This window comes from Cervus elaphus, chromosome 19 (genome assembly GCF_910594005.1).
Source record: "Cervus elaphus chromosome 19, mCerEla1.1, whole genome shotgun sequence".
Taxonomy (NCBI): Eukaryota; Metazoa; Chordata; class Mammalia; order Artiodactyla; family Cervidae; genus Cervus; species Cervus elaphus.
The window spans coordinates 91,603,723-91,620,520 of record NC_057833.1 but is presented as its reverse complement, the minus strand read 5'-3'; the positions used below and the strand labels follow the sequence as shown (position 1 = coordinate 91,620,520).

Here is a 16,798-nt window from a genome sequence, read left to right as displayed (position 1 = left end):
CTCTCAAAGCAAAAAGATTTTCTAATATCTCCTGAACAGGAGACTCAACTCAACTCAAAATAACCCAGCATTGTATATCCTGATTCCCATACGTGCTAAAAACTCAGTAGATTACAGCAGTCAGCATTGCTGGAGAGTGCGTGTGTAAGAGAGAGAGAGAGAATTGTTTTCCTCAAAGAGCCAAGGGATGTGCATTCTACTAGGAGTTCACTAAATGGCCAGGAAGAGGCAGTGTCTTCAGAGTATAGGAAAGTGGGATTGGCCTCAAGGACAACCAAGGCTCATTAAGAACACAGTGATGAGAAAAGGCTGCTCTAAGGTGACCTTACAAACCCGATGCCCAACGTGAAAACATCTCCCTTCCGAGCAAGTGTCTTCCCCTGTGGAGACAGGTCATTCCTGTGTCAGTGCCTCGGAATTTAAGTGCTCCATCTGAAGCCCTGCTGGCATGAAACAGTGAGCCAAGCCTCCCTGGGCTTCTGTGCAAGACACAGCTCCACGAACACATGGGAATCTTCTGAGGGACAGTGTAGTAGCCAGCAGAAGAAACAGTAGGGATGCAAGCCATGTCGGAGGTGAGCAAATGGGGGGACATTTTAAATATATCTCTAATACCTACAATTCCTCAAAGGACAGAGTGAAAACTAGTAGTAATAATGTTAACTAGTGTTTGCTGAGCACATATTATGTGCTCAGACGTGTGCTTTTTTATCTCACTTAATCCTCTCCCCTATGAGATCACTATTATAAGCTATTACCATTTAATGGATGGCAAAAATGAGGCTCAAAGAGCTTAGGAAATTGGCTTACTCACAGATCGTAAGAGTTGTGATTCAAACGCAACCTATCTAACTACTCCCCACAAATAAATAAAAAATACGCGGAAGACATGGGATTATTCAGAAGAAGCAGGAAGTTATGAGCTGAATTATATCCTCCTCCCCAAAAGGTATTTGTTGTTGTTCAGTCACTAAGTCATGTCCAAATCTTTGCAACCTCATGGACTCTAGCACACCAGGCTTCCCCATCCTCCACTATCTCCCGGAGTTTGCTCAAACTCTTATCCATTGAGTCGGTGATGCTCTCTAATCATCTCATCCTCTGCTTCCCCTTATTCTCCTGCCCTCAATCTTTCCCAGCATCAGAGTCTTTTCCAATGAGTCAGCTCTTCAGATCAGGTGGCCAAAGTATTGAAGCTTCAACTTCAGCATCAGTCCTTCCAATGAGTATTCAGGGTTGATTGGTTGACTGGTTTGATCTCCTTGCAGTCCAAGGGACTCTCAAGAGTATTCTCTAGCATCACAGTTCAAAAGCATCAATTCTTAGGTGCTCAGCCTTCTTTGTGGTCCAACTTTCACATTCGTACATGCCTACCGGAAAAACCATGACTTTTACTATATGCACCTTTGTCTGCAAAGTGATGTCTCTGCTTTTTAATATACTGTCTAGGTTTTTCATAGCTTTTCTTCCAAGGAGCAAGCATCTTTTAAAGATATATTGAAGTCCTAACCCCTCATACCTCACAATGTAAGCTTCTTTGGAAATAGGTGCTTTGCAAATGTAATTATTTAAATTAAGACTAAGTCATACTTGAATGGGATGGGCCCCTAATCCAATAACACTGGTTTGCTTATAAAGACAATCCTGTGAAGACTCAGGGGGACAGCATGGGAAGGTGAAGATAGTGATGCAGGGATGTACCCAAGGCAAGGAACACTCAAGAGTTCAGGCCGTGACCAGGAGCCAGGAGAGAGACAGGGGGCGGCCTGGCTCTCAGAGCCCTCAGAAGGAACCAGCCCTGCCATACCTTGGTCTCAGACTCCTAGCTTCCAGAACTGTGAGACAATACATTTCTGTTATTTTAAGCCACCCAGTGTGTAGTGCTTTGTGATGCAGCCCTGGTAATCAAAGACACAAGGTAATTGCAATCTCTAAATAATTACCTAACCAGACCTACTGGAGCATCATGAGCCTCCTTAGTAATGAGAAAATAGAGGCATCAAGAGTTGAAGACATTTGCTCAAATTGAGAGGCAGTCACAAGCCAGAACCTCAGCCATCTGTGTTTGGTGTCTGCTGCCTTCCTCCCCCTGAAAGCATTGAAGGTAGTTTCCTCTTTAGCTCTGTGCTCTGAGCATCCTGGTCCATGGTCCATGTTGAAGCTGCCAGTAGGGAAGTGACTATTCCTATTTCCCCGAGGCAGAAGATGAGTACATGGGTGCTCCTGCCCATGTCCACAGGAGGACCAGTGCCCCTCAGGCATACATTCTATTCTTATGTCCAGCAGAAGGGCCCAGCCTCGTAGATGAGCCAGAGAGGGTTCGGGCAGGCTTAGCCACCTCCATATTAAATATGAACTCTGGGGTAGCTAGCTGAGACTCCAGCACTCACAAGACCACATTCAATCAGTGTTGAGGGGTGGGGGCAGAAATCAAATAGAAATTTCACTCCAAACCAGAGTGCAGACTCGGAATGCTGTTGCAGAGTCACTTCTCACAGCCCAGTTCTTCAAAACACCACAAGGCAACTGACCCATAAAAGCCTCTGGTTGAAATCACCAAGAGCTAACAGAGGGGGTCTGGGTCTCTGGCAGCACTTCCCCTAACAACCAGAAGGCTAGGAAAAGCCAAGATTCATTCTGTGTGAGTAACTGCAGCATTCTTCTCTAGAACTGTTTTCTGTCAAAACAATGAGCCAAGTGTAACCTTCTCTATGGTGCAAATGGACTTAACTGCATCCGATAGGCAGCAAAAATTCCTGGAAATCTGTGATCGCATTCTGTGCCCAAAGGGAAAAATCTTCAGGAAGAGAAGCAACGGTAGTAAAAGTAACATTATTGTCATGGTTCTTATTGCACAGTGTAGCTCATAGATGTGGCCTGTCCACAACCAGAGTCCTTCAAGAGACAAGATGTCATTCTGCTCCGCATCACTTAGACCACTTACTGGTTTTCAAGGGGTTGTTATTATGCAGATTGTTAGGACCCTACCCAGGGGGTCAGGGTCAACGGGCTGGAAATCTGCATCTTAAGAAGCAAAAAACCATTCTAATACAGATACCAGGTGACCACACTTGAAGAAACTCCAGATTTAGACTTTCTTTTGTATTCAGATCCAAGGCTGCAGATCAGATGAACGCTCAGGTTTCTTTTCCTCCAGCCTCATGATTCCAATATTTCCCTCTGTTATCTTGTGTCCACTTGCCCTACTTACACTGGCTGCTTTGGTATCCTACAACGGTCTTCTTTCCTTTAACCTTTCCAACAAATTCCACTGCCCTTTCTCTGCTCCTGGATTGTCTATCTGGAGCTGATAGAATTAATACTTAATAAGTAGACCTTATAGATACCAGTGATAAAAACCAACTCCCTATACAAATAGGATAGCAACCACATCACTTTATCGGCCTTTAGTCTGCCCTGGTCCTTAATACTTAATCGCCAGTTTCCTAGCTCAGGATCTCTAAGGGAACATGGATACATTTTAAGGTATCTCTAAAATGTCCTGTGAAATTGTATGCAAATGATGAGCACACAGGCATTTTTTCTGAGATGCTAGCCCAAGACCAGGGGAGGTTAAGAACCATGATTCCAAGTGCCATTGGACCCACCTGGTATGACATAGGAAGTTCATTCTGGTAAATCAAAGGTACAGTGGTTGAATTATGGACAATTCCCAGTTAGCTCAGACAATTCAGACAGAGTGCAATTTACAAATCTAGCTAGACCACATCCCCATTCATTAATAATGTGCTAGATACTATTAATAATTACCAAGGATATAAGATCAAATAAAATACAGTCCTGGAGGGTTCTGGGAAGAAGACAGTGGTAACAGCAGTCTTTCAGTCTCTGGAGCAGTCAAGACCCCTCAGAGTTCCAAAATTATTTACAAATGATGAGTACATGGGCATTTTTTCAGAGGGCTCCCTTCCAGGTCAGCGTGCAGCATTTAGGAGAGGGGACCTTGGCGTGGCATCAAAATTGAGCTGCATAGAGATGATAGCGACGACTGGGAAGGCAAGGTCCAGATCAACTGGTGGGGGTGAGGGGGGAGGCAGTGGGCATAGGACACAGGGCAGGAAAGCTCAGAATGCAAGTTGCCTTGTTTACTACTATATAAACACAGCAGAAGAGGGATCCCTGTGAAGTCAGGACAGCTTTCCTGAGCCCTGCCTTATTCTTTAAATTCAGGAAAACTAATTTTGCATAAAACTGAACGATGGAAAAGAAGTCAAATCCCATAGAGACTTATTATAAGGGAAAAAAAGGATAAGGAACAGAATCTACAAAGATGTACAAACATCTCTACAAATAATGAAAAAATGCCAGAAAGATGTACCCATAAATAGATCAAAACTATAACATACTATATTAAAACAGGTTAAAAGACATTAAGAAAATGATACAAGCTGTGAAAGAACAAAATAAATCAGAATAAGAAAAAACTCTGGAGACAATTTAAAAGTTTTAAAAAAATTATTTCAGAAATGAATAGCAAGTCAGAAGGGCTACATAAGCAAATAAACACAATGGATAATACCTTAGGAGACATTTCAGGTAAAAGTAAAGTGTTTTAAATTAAAAGGAAATGAAGAAAAAAGATTTAAAAGATTCAAGAGAAAGTGAAAAAAAAAAAAAATGAAGACAGGTAAAGAAGACTGACCATTCAGAAAAAAAAGAATTCTTGAAAAAGCAAAGCAAAGCAACAAAACAAGAGAAGTCCTAATTCAAGAGAACTTTCCTGAAACACAACACCCTTCACACACTGGGAACTACACTGAAAGGGCACACCATGCACATGAGACTATCAGTCAGGAACAACAAATGTCAGGAAAAAATTAGTGAAATTAATGAACTTTAAAAAAAAAAAAGTCCTTTGGACATCTGCAGAAAAAATACATGGTGTATAAGGGAAAGAAAATTATATTCTCATTAGACTTTTCAGGAGCAACTCCTTATGTCAAGAGAAAATAAAAACATATCTAAGTAATCAACTAAAGGAAGCATAGGTCAACAATTTTACTTCTGGAAAACAGACTTTCAATATATAAAGGGCACTGATCAGTATGCACGAACTCAGAGAATGTTCCCATGAATACTTCCTGAGGAGTCTACTAAAGAACGAGCTTCAGACAATCCAAATGACTAGAAAGACATTTACATAAGGCCTGAAGGTGAGCATTAAATATATAGTTACCTGTAGAGCTAAGATTTAATGAGGTCTGAGAGAATATAGAATGCAGTGGTTATATGTTCTAACTGTGTAAATATAGCACAACTATGTATAGTTGTACTATAGATTTTCTTTATTTAATAAGCTAGAATGGCAGAAGGATAAGCAAAAATGTTTAAAGATTATAAAATATCCATATTCTGTCATTATTATGGTGGTAGTATTATCATTATGAGATTACTATAATACTATGGATAAAACAAATGAGTCATTACAGAATATTCTAATTTTATCCATTTCCTATGTACTTGAGAATCATAAATTCTTGGACTGAATTATAAGTATCCATAGGAACTCATGAGATATATAACCAGTGGTGTGGTGAAGCTGGTTTACAAGAACTGGTAAGAACAGGTTGTACACATCTTGCCCAGATCAACATTTAATGACTTCATGTTGATATATTAGAATAAGCCATGATGGGAGTGTTTACACTGTGGAAATTGGGAAATGCTACAAATCTGCCCTTTTTTTCAAGTGAGTCAGTTATTAAACATTTACCAGCACCCTGTTGTATACTGCAACCCTTGATGCCCAGATTGTGGTATTAAAATACTACTTCTCACCAAAAAAAAAACACTAAGGAATGTCATAGAAATAGCTGGTTTGAGGTTCAAAACAGGAAATGTACAAGATGAACCTATAACTTGTCATACAGATGACAAGGAAGCTATCAAATATACTAGCATTATGTCAATAGGACTCAGAAGCCAATCTGAAGATTCCCATTGACCAAAAATCTTCAGTGTGAGCTTCAATGATGATAATAATTACAATCAAATTCATTTAAATTCATTACTTCATGGTGATATTTAAGCAAAGAAAAAGTCATTTTCAGGGAGTCCTAGCCAATCATTATCTGGAAAACTAGTAAACAGAGGAAATAAATCAAACATTTATTTTGCCTTTCGTATATTGACTATTCCACTGAACATTCCAATAGGACAAATGAAAACTGTCTCTTTATAAAAGTATTCTGCCTAATAAAAGAATAAAAGATAAAATTAGAATTTCACTGTTTGCACATCCCAGTGAGCAAATAGATATAGGTATTACACATCAGTGGCTGCTGAAATCACACAGAGAGAGAGAGCCAGATATGCTGTGCCTTCCTGAGTCTTGCTGAAGTGAGAGAATAGAACCTGAGTCTGATCCCATCTCTGGATCCAGCTGGCAATTTGCAGGAAATACAAAGGGCAGAGGAACATGATGGGTTGCACGTGAATTTTCAACCAGCAATTCAGACTATGGGAAACTCCACAGGTCAAATGGCCCAAGTTCTTCAGCAGATAAATTATAAAGAAAAACGTGAAAGAGTAATCTATAGATTAAAAGACACAATACATTTTTAAAATAGGCAAGACCAAACTGTAGTGTGTCAGAATGCACATTTAAGTGACAAAACTGTAATAAAAACTCAAAGAAGTGATTGGTATAACAATCGGGATACAGTTAGTTTTGGGGAAAGGAAGACGTTTGGATTAGGGTGGGACACCTGGAAAAGGCTTCAAGGGTGAGGCCACATAGTTCTGTTTCCTGCAATCTGGAAGCTTCCATTAAGATGTAGCACATTAGGCTTGTGAGGTTTGATGTATCCCTTTTTCATTCTACAATAAAAGATTTTATTTAATAATAAATTTCTTGCCCTCTGGCTTTCCAAGTGATTCAGTGGGTAAGCAATGCAGGAGATGTGGGTTTGATCCCTGGATCAGAAAGATCCCCTGGAGAAGGAAATGGCAAGCCATTCTAGTATTCTTGCCTGGAGAATCCTGTGGATAGAGGAGCCTGGCTGACTACAAAGAGTTGGACACAACTAGAAAGATTGAGCACACACACATGCACATCCTTGCCCTCGGGGAGCTTAGAATCTAAAGAGGGAGACAGAGGTGTAAACAGTTAACTTCAAGATAGTGTGATAAATGCTATCAGGTAGGTAGGTACACATTGACCTTGAAGGGAGACCAACTAGACACATGAGTGGCAGAGCTCAGAGATCAAGCTGAAGGGGGTTACAGTCACGCCTTGCTAGCTTATTCTAGACAGTTCTGCTTACTCATCAGAGTGTTTATCCAGACTTCCATTCTGCCCCAGCAGTTATCTAGGGCAATTTCCTCCAGAATGGTAAAGGTTAGGATTGTCAATCAAAGGAATACATGTTCACCCATGTGTGTGAACAGCGGGTTTCCACCTTCTCCTTGATTTTAAACCAGAATTTCATGGATAGCCTAGGAGGAGAAGGTGCCATCTTGATAGTTTGTTCCGGAAATAGAGTGGTTGCTGGGACAGGATCGCACCCCTATGTTCCCTGTGAGTGGCCAGTGCAGAACTGAAGTCAAGCGAGAGAGAAGAGGGTGACGAAACAGCTTAAAGAGGAGGGCTTTAGTTGGACTCTTAAAGCCTTCCTCCAACCTGAACCTCAAAGACAACTTAGCAGAATGGTTGATCACATCCTTAGGCAAGATGGCAAGACAGTGAGTGTCTAATTACAGAATCCAGTAAATCCAAAAGAAAGACGGGAAACACACTCAACTTGTTAGCCCCCATTTCCTGTGAAACAAAGCATAAAGGGTGTGATCTGTACATTGAAATCAAAGAGTGACAGGATGTGTACAATTTGGGGATGTCCTCTGCTAGTTCTGTTCAGGGATGCTGAGTAAAGAACCGTGTGGGGACTCAGCAAGTCCATAGCAAATGGGACATAGTTTTATGCAGGTGAAAAGTCAAAGTCACTCAGTCGTGTCTGACTCTTTGAGACCCCAAAGACAATGGACAAAAAATTGTGGTTTAAAATAATCAAAACATTTTACAGATGAGCCTGTTTACAGGGCAGGAATAGAGACACAGACATAGAGAATGGATGTGTAAACACAGTGAGGAAGGGGAGGGTGGGAAGAACTGGGAGATTGGGATTGACAAATATACACTACCATGTGTAAAATAGCTAGCTGGTGGGAAGCTGCCGTATAGCACAGGGAGCTCAGCTTGGTGCTCTGTGATGACCTAGAGGGGTGGGATGTGAGGGGGAGGGGAGAGAGCTTCAAGAAGGAGACATGTGTATGCATATGGCCGATTCATCACTTTGCTGTACAGCAGAAACCAACAGAACATTGTAAAACAATAATACTCCAAGAAAAATTTTAAATAAATAAAATAATCAAAGCAAAAACTAACAGAAGAGAGAAATCAATGTCACCATGTACTTTGGAAGTTAGTTCAGTTAGGCACTAAATTTAGGTCTGGACCTGCTGATAGCAGATGTATTTTCTCTTTTGGCCTGAGTTAATTGTCTTTCCTATTTCACACATGTTAAATTCCGAGTAAAGCTCCAGTTTTTACTTACATCTCCTGAACCAAACTGCTATTCCCAAACTCATGCCCTTTAAAGATGAGAAAAGTCATTGTTTTTTTTCCCCCAGAGCCTAACATTTCATCTCGATGTATTTCTAACTTATTAGAAAAGCAAAACTAGCTATACCAAAAATACCCAGTGGGGACTCTCTCTCTCTCCAAACATATACTAGAACCTGATAAGAAAAATAACCCAGTTTGCAAAATTGGCAGGAGGGGTTTTCTGGAGATCAAAAGAGTTTTCTTACTAGTTTAATAATTCCAGTAACCCTGGAGGTCTAGCCACTTTCCAGACCCTGCTCAGCAATGAAGAACTCCGAAAGTCACTGATTCCCCCATTCCAAATCAGTTATCCAATCAGATGAGACCTGTTACTCATGCTCAATGTGATGGAAATGTCTGGGATCTCAAGGCCAGTTCTTCCAATAACTAACTGGCTGGATTCCACTGAGCAATTCTTTTATTCTCTTTGAGCTTACTGTCTTCATTAATTCAACAACTATTTATTGAACATCTAAAATGTATCAACCACTGTACCAGATGAAGGGGACAGCCCTACCCTCAAGATGACCACCACCTAGAGACAAGAATATATGGCAAAAACACTTTGCATTTTATACAGTGACAGTTGCTCTGTCGTGTCTGACTCTTTTTGACCCCGTGGACTGTAGCCCAACAGGCTCCTCTGACAATGGGATTCTCCAGGCAAGAATACTGGAGTGGGTTGCTATTCCCTTCTCCAGGGGATCTTCCCAACTCAGGGATTGAACCTGGGTCTCCCACATTGTAGGCAGATTCTTTATCACATGAGCCACCAGACTGCAATTTAATTTTCTTATGTGGGTACCTCACTAGTTTTGCACATAAAATAAAAACACGTGAGTCTATGAAGGAACAAATAAATGATCAAGCAAGTGAGATACAACGGCTGTTTTGTAGCCACTTTGTCTTGTGCTATGGCCACATGGTCCATTTGTCTAATCACTTAGTCCCAAGAAGTCTGTTTTGACTTGAACTTCCTCAGCCTTTTATCCTCAGGAAATCCTCATCTGTTGGCTGTCATCTGCCCCCTTCATTCTTCCCTTGGCAGAGTCACCCAGAATCTACCTCCATCACTCATAGCACCCCTGAATATTTTCCTAGACCATAAATTCAATAAACATCCATCGAGCGCATAATATGTATAGCAAACTCTGGGCAAACTAAGATGTTGGCAAACATAGACCCTGCCCCACATGGTGTCTGGGGATGGTGCTTACACATTCCATTCACTGCCACAAGATGTATGTGCTATTCCTTTGACCTGAAGCTACTGAGACACAGCCAGAATGGCATCTTGAGTTTCCTAGAAGAAGAGTTTCATGACAACAAATTCTCCTACCTCTCACCTACCACCTGACACCAGCCCCCCATACAATAACGTTTAACCCAAATAGATATTTTTGGTGCAGGAGCAGCTTAAATTTTCCAACCACTAACTACTAGCTTGTGACTTCTGATACCACACCAAGCGCTGAGTGCCATTCTCTCATCTCTACCCTAGCATCATTTCTCCTCTGTTATGTGAACAACAATCGACACACCACTCTCTCCAAAAAGTATTACTTAAGAAATCATTTTTTTAATAAAATAGCATTTGAATGGCATGTGAGAGAGTGCAACACCATTTTCCCGCATTACATCAGTTAATATTTACAGCAATACTTGAGGCTCACAGGGGTCAGTCGCTAGACCATAGGTCATAGAGTCAGTGAAGGGGCAGAGTTGCCAGTTATACACAAGTCTTCTGAGTTGGGAATCCCAGAGCTTGTCCAGAAGGACCAAATGGTAGCCCATTTGGTCCAAGCCTCACATTCACAGAAAGCCACAAAGTAAGTGATTAAGTGTTAGCACCAATAATAAGACACAGAGAGTTAAAGAGATACCTCATGGATGGCAAGAGGAGAAGGGGGCCACAGAGGATCCAGAGATGGTGGGATGGCATCACTGACTCAATGGACGTGAGTTTGAGCAAATGGGAGATAATGAAGAATGGGGAAGCCTGGCATGCCGCAGTCCATGGGGTTGCAAAGAGTTGGACATGACTGAGCCACTGAGCAACAACATCGGGATGAAAAGAAGAAAATGTTCATTGTGCAGTTTTAAATTTGTGTTTTCCTTTTGTGACATGGTTTTGGCATTTTGATTTTTCAGTGTATTGAGAATTTCAAACAATGGAAGTTGCCCATGCCTCTCCTAAACTTAGAACCTTGACAAACCCCATTTTTACTTATACAACATCGCTAAAAATGTTGCTTATTTGCTGTCACTTTTCCATCTGGAAATAAAATTGGCTGAATTTTCTTTGATTTATGTGTTGTGCTTGCTAAGTCACTTTAGCAAGTCCAACTCTTGCGACCCCATGGACTGTAGCTCCTCTGTAGAACCCCAGGCTCCTCTGCCCAGGGGATTCTCTGGGCAAGAATACTGGAATGGGTTGTCATTTCCTTATCCAGGGGATCTTCCTGGCCCAGGGATGGAACCTGCATCTCTTGTGTCTCCTGCATTGGCAGGTGGGTTATTTACTACTAGTGCCACCTGGGAATCTGTCACTTTTCCATTTGGAAATAAAATTGGCTGAATTTTCTTTGATTTATACTCCAGTTATATATGTGTGTGTGGATATATATATATCTTCCATCTCAGCTCCCTATTAAAAAAATTTTTTTTTCTCCTGACCTATGCACACCATAAAGCCTATCAGAACACATGCTCCTGCCTGAGCGGGTCCACAGCTCACCAGCAGGGGTGTGGTCTGCGAGCTCTTCTTCCCAAAGAACCAACTGGTCACATACTCAATTCCACCCTGAGAAATTCCCTTCTGCTAGCATATGATGGTTGTGGATGCAGACAGCAAAGGGAGCCTCTGGATTACTTAAAATCATTGTGTATTTAGGCCTCAATGCCTTCATCCATAAAATCAAGGAAATAACACTCTGTAATAAAAATTAATGGAAGATCATCAAGAGCTTTCCAGAGTTGTAGATAGACTTGCAAGATGTCACAGGCAATGCCAGGCTCTTAAGGTTAATATCTTCCCCATCCTTAACTGAGCACAACAGCTGCACATCTGAAAGGAGTCGGCAAGTTTTCCGCTCACAGTTGCAATCACAGACCCTCTTAAGTATCTCTTCAATCGCTCTCCTCGCATCATAACTAGGCTGTGTTCATGAGCCTCTCCTGCTTTGTCCCCACTGTGGGGGTAAGTGATTCAAAGTCAGAGGCCAGCAGATTCCTGGCCCCTGCCAGGTGCATGCCCCTCTGTCCCACACACTCAGGGCATCCTGGAATGATGGAGTGGTGTCATCCACCCGTGGACTGGCTCCAATAGAGCCTCCACCAAGATCTTCTCTTGAGTGCCTCCGTGAGCCAACATTAAATGCTTTCCATTTTTTTCCCCTCTCCCTATTTATTATAGCATTTCAGAAAGTTGACGAGGTGAACTATTCTCCAGCAGAGGAAATAATACAAAGCTTGAAAGTTGTTTCTGATGGAATGGTTTCACTACCTTACTGGGAGGAAAAAAAAAAAGGCAACCTGAGGCGGCAGCCTCTAGGGATTTCATTATTGCTAGATTGGAGGAAAACCTAAAGGCTTTAGATAAACAGGTTTTTCTTTTAACTCGTTAGAGCACTTTGGGACGAACAGAGGAGAAAGACAGGTGTTAGACAGTAGAATAAACCTAGCTCCAGCTTATTTACATAATTTGTATGGCAATGCATTGATGTATGAAGTATAAAGTGACTGTGTTGAATAGTGAAAATAAAACTATTTTGGCAAACAATCTGTGTTCACTACCCAGTTCTCGAATGAGGGAACGTTTTATGAAATACCTCTTGCTATATTGTGTGAAAATTACCAGTGGTTTAAGTTGTGTGTGCAGTTTTAGGAAAACACAATCTTTTACGCTATTATTTCAAATAATTCTTAAGAATATGTTCTCTAAGCAGAGGAGACGTTGAATGGGAGAGGCGAGGAGAAGAGGACCATTTACACCTCTCTGACGCTGGCTGGTCCAGGTGCCGTTTCCCCATGATTAAAGACTATCAGGAGGGCTGAGAAAGTGTGGGGATCAAAGAATATAAACAGCAAATTTGTGCAGGCCACATTACTTCCTCAATAAGGGAGTAGGGGATTTGAAGGTAAAAATAACTATCTTTCACTGCATGCAAAGGTTTGTGCTATGTGAGAAACTCCATCCTGACTTCCTCTTGGCAAGTATTCCTTAACAGGCCTCACAGATACCTGAAACCAATTCTAACCCACTCTGGTCCTCCACTGACCACGACGTTACCTGAATGGTGTGGCCCAATTTCCCGATTGCTCACCAGTCCTCAGGCCTATGGGGTGAGTAAACATCTCGTGAGGGACAGGCTTGGTGAATACTGATAAAACCCGGAACCTTGGGGCTATTTCTTCTGTCTTGAGGAGGAAGCAAACAGTTCTTAAAATTCACTGCACCAAGAAGCTTCTCTCTTTTCCATTGTTGCTGATGTGAGCTCATTCTTCTTTTTAAAAATGCAATTTTTTATTGTCACCAATATTTTTAACCATAAAATGAATTTAGAAAAATATAAAAGAAGTAATGTGTCCTCACAAACTGCTATGTTTTGAAGTTTTGAATATTAGGCCAGGTGCCTTATAGCTGAAGGGAGTGGAATAAAAAAAACTGCTGAGAAGCAATTAGACTCCCTCCCAGTAAATCAGAGGGTCAGAGATGGGAGAGGAGCAGAATCTTGGAGTTTGTGGTACCCTTGGAGGTGGCCGACCCCATGTCTAAACAGAGAAAAAGTCATCTCAGATCTCAGATGTGCTCAAAACACAACAGCCTGAGCCGGCAATTCTCAAAGCATGTCCTCAGACCAGCAGTTTCAGCCTCACTTGGAAACTTGTTTTAAACAAAGATTCTCAGGCCCCACCTCAGAATTCTGGCCTCAGGAACCCAGTATCTGTGCTTTAAGGAGTAATTCCAATATAGGCTGAAGTTTGAAATGACTGACCTAAGGTCACCTAACCAGGGCTCATTCTATAGGGAATTCTGTGAGGTCTTCCCAAAGCCAATGAAAGAAAACTTGAGATTTTAATTCCTTTTCTTCAAGGGGAGGACAACTTTATTGGCCAGATCTAGTTGGTTTCCACCATTACCCACGATGGAAACTTCCAACCACTTTTAGCCTTGGGACACTCATCCCATTTGAAACTTTTCAAAGAAAATATAGCAGACATTGAGTTAAAATATTAAAACCAATACTGGTGCATTCCAAAACCAATGTTGGGAATCATTCTGTACTCTGAGGTCAAACAATTCTAAAAACTCCTCCCATCCAGGTTAGATACCCATTCAAAACATCCATAGCATTTTATTTTAACTCCCCTAACCCACAGACCTGCTCAGTTGGCACACATTCTCTTACTGATGAGACTTAGAGACTTCTTATGACTGTGTGATGATGTCCATCTTCAATGTTATCTTAGAAATGTTTCACAACTCCTGCAGACATGGAAAAAGTTACATGTGGCATACCAGAAGCTTCAGCCAAGTTAAGACAGAGCAGTATAAAAAGGAAAATGAATATCCTGTTCTCCTATACTGCAGGACTGCTATTGTCTTCTGCTTTTATCAAGTGAACTCTCTCTCTTTCTCTCCAAAATCTAGGAACATCTCAAAGAGGATGATGTTGAATGCATCGTAAACCAGGACGAGCTTGCCATGAATTACCAGGAGCAAGGCACCTCACCCTGCAGCCCTCCTGGGGAGGACCAGAAAGCTTCACCCCACACTCCAAGCAAGGAAAACATTTATGAGGGGGACCTTGGCCTGGGAAGCTATGAACTCAAGCTCGAGAAAACTCTTAGTCAATCCCAGCTGAACTGATGGGCGTGAACGGCTCAGACATCACAGGTCATGCAGGGCTCACTGAGGAATATAAGCAAAGCTGATGAGGCCGAGGGCACGGAAAGAGGCTGGAAAGTGTATGAAGAGCAGAAAGGGGAGATTCAAAACATACATCCTCTGGTGCCCACAGAAATGAGAATTTATTATCATCCCTCTGTATTAGGCAACTGATTTGAGCTTTGGACAGTGCCATTTTTATTAATGAATTGGGGAGGGTGGGGAGGGTGTGGGGATAGGAGACAGGCACCTAGTTGCTGGGAGGATGAAACAGTTGTTCTTGTGTCTGCAAGGTGTTTCTTTTCTGTATACAGCTCTCCTGACCCTTCCCTCAGCTTTGAAATTCTACCCTCATTTGGGAGAGTTTTAAAACTCTGTTTAAAAAGAGTTTCTGAGCTCAAATGCGTGGCTCCTAAGCTGAAGGGAATACCCATTTATTCAGGAAGTGACACATTTTACATGTTTAGAACCTAGGGTCCCACTCGCTCCTAGTGATCCAGGGCTATTTGTCCAGATAAGTGCTGGACATACCACTGCTGATGGCCTTGGTGCGTGGGGACCCCTATCCTTCTGGGCATCCTCTTCAAGCGGCTCCTCCCACTGCTTGGAGGGGCTCCTGACAGCTGGGAAGCACTCCGCACTAAACGCAGTGCCGCTTTCCACCTCGGCGGGACCCCTTCCAGGGACAGTGGGGTTCTCTTCCCCGCACGCGGTTTCAGCTTTCCTATCCTTGCTTGCATTCAAGTCACTTCCTGGCTCTGTGGCAGGTCCTTCTGTCTGCAGGGCAATGAGATGCCATAGCCCAGGCTCCTCTCCACTTATAGCTCTCATCTGTGAACAGCCTCGCGGGGCACAAGAAGAGCAGGACTGCGCATGCGCAGAGCCACCAAGCAGCGCCAAGGACGCAGCATCAGCTCCCTCCCCACAACACGTGGCTTGTGACCTGAGGCGGAGAGACCAACACAACAGCTTTTAATTCCGCTGCACGACCTGTGCCTTTAAGCCATTAAGATACCTCAAACCCAGCTTCTCTTGAAATAACAGATGTTCATATCAGACCCCAAAAAGGTCAGCCCGAAAAGGGCAGCCCGAGTCATAGGTGAGCAGGCTCTGAAGAGTCTGCATCTGAGAATGAGCGTCTTCCTGGGGCCCAAAGCTTGAAAGTAACACATGCTTTGCTGACGAGTCTTCAGGCTTTTGACACGAACCGTGGAGGTGCCGGGCACGCCGCTATGCACAGCAATCCTCTTGCTTTCCAAACGGTAGAATCCAGGGGCACAAATTATTTTCTACTCAGCTAAGTATATCCTGGTCATTCCAGATAAATATGGCAAGCAGCAGAGCATGAAGTTTTCTAATTTGACTTAATCCTAATAAAACTTTGTTATAAAGTACGATTGTGTTCGCTAGTACATTATTTTAAAACGTCCTTTACTGTCCTAGGGCTTCCCTAGCTCAGTTTACTGACTGCAATACAGGGCACCCAGGTTTGATTCCCGGATCTCCAGTGAAGATCCCCTGGAGAAAGAAATGGCAATCCACTCTAGTATTTTTACTGGAGAATCCCCATGGACAGAGGATCCTGGCACGTTACAGTTCATGGGGTCACAAGAGCCGGACACGACTTAGTGACTAAAGCACCATCTACTGTCTTGCTAATTGGCAGTGCTAAGCCCTTACTCTTGAAGTGTCAGGTGAAGTGGGCACTGAAAGGTGATGTAAGGGAGATGCAGGCATCCTCTGGCCAGGAAGTCATTGGAGTTTCTGGCCGAATCAGTGATGCACGCAGAGAGCATGGAGCTGGGAGGACATGAGAAGGGAAGGTGGAGTCAGGCAGAGGGGAGCACCTCCTCCTTTTACAGGGCAGGGGACCAGAAACCAAAAAGAGCTCCAAAAACAGGGGAGGAGGGACTAGAGGAAAAGGACCAAAGGAAGGGAAAAAGAGAAATGTTCCTCTTAACTTCTGCCTTTATCATGTGAAAGGAAGGCACGAGAACTCATGTTTTGTTTCTTTCCCTTTGCATGGAAAAAGACACACCAAGGAAAGAGAAGATCCCCCCAAAGCAGACAAATGTGAGTGGGGGCAGAAGTGGAGAGAAGGGAGAGAAATATGACATGCTGAGTGGAAATGAGGGTCAGTGAAGAAGGAAAGGTACACGGTCTAACCCAGCACCAACTTGCTAAGATGGCAGAGCAAAAATAGCCTCCTGGCCACAGGCAAAGCTCTCTTCTGCTTGGAAAAAGAATCTTTTTTCCAGCTGCACATCCTGAACCATTACCCACAG

General features: G+C 42.6%; 1 protein-coding gene across 1 annotated transcript in view; it reads left to right on the top strand.

Moving 5' to 3' along the window:
* Positions 1-15,907, top strand: part of SLC9A9 (solute carrier family 9 member A9) — a 646,928-nt gene extending 631,021 nt beyond the window's left edge. Inside the window, exons 15-16 of the mRNA XM_043875249.1 lie at positions 12,862-12,967; positions 14,277-15,907. Of these exons, the coding sequence (XP_043731184.1) occupies positions 12,862-12,967; positions 14,277-14,495 (325 nt within the window). The 3' untranslated portion in view covers positions 14,496-15,907. The remainder of the gene's footprint in view (positions 1-12,861; positions 12,968-14,276) is intronic.
* Positions 15,908-16,798: the final 891 nt, after the last annotated feature.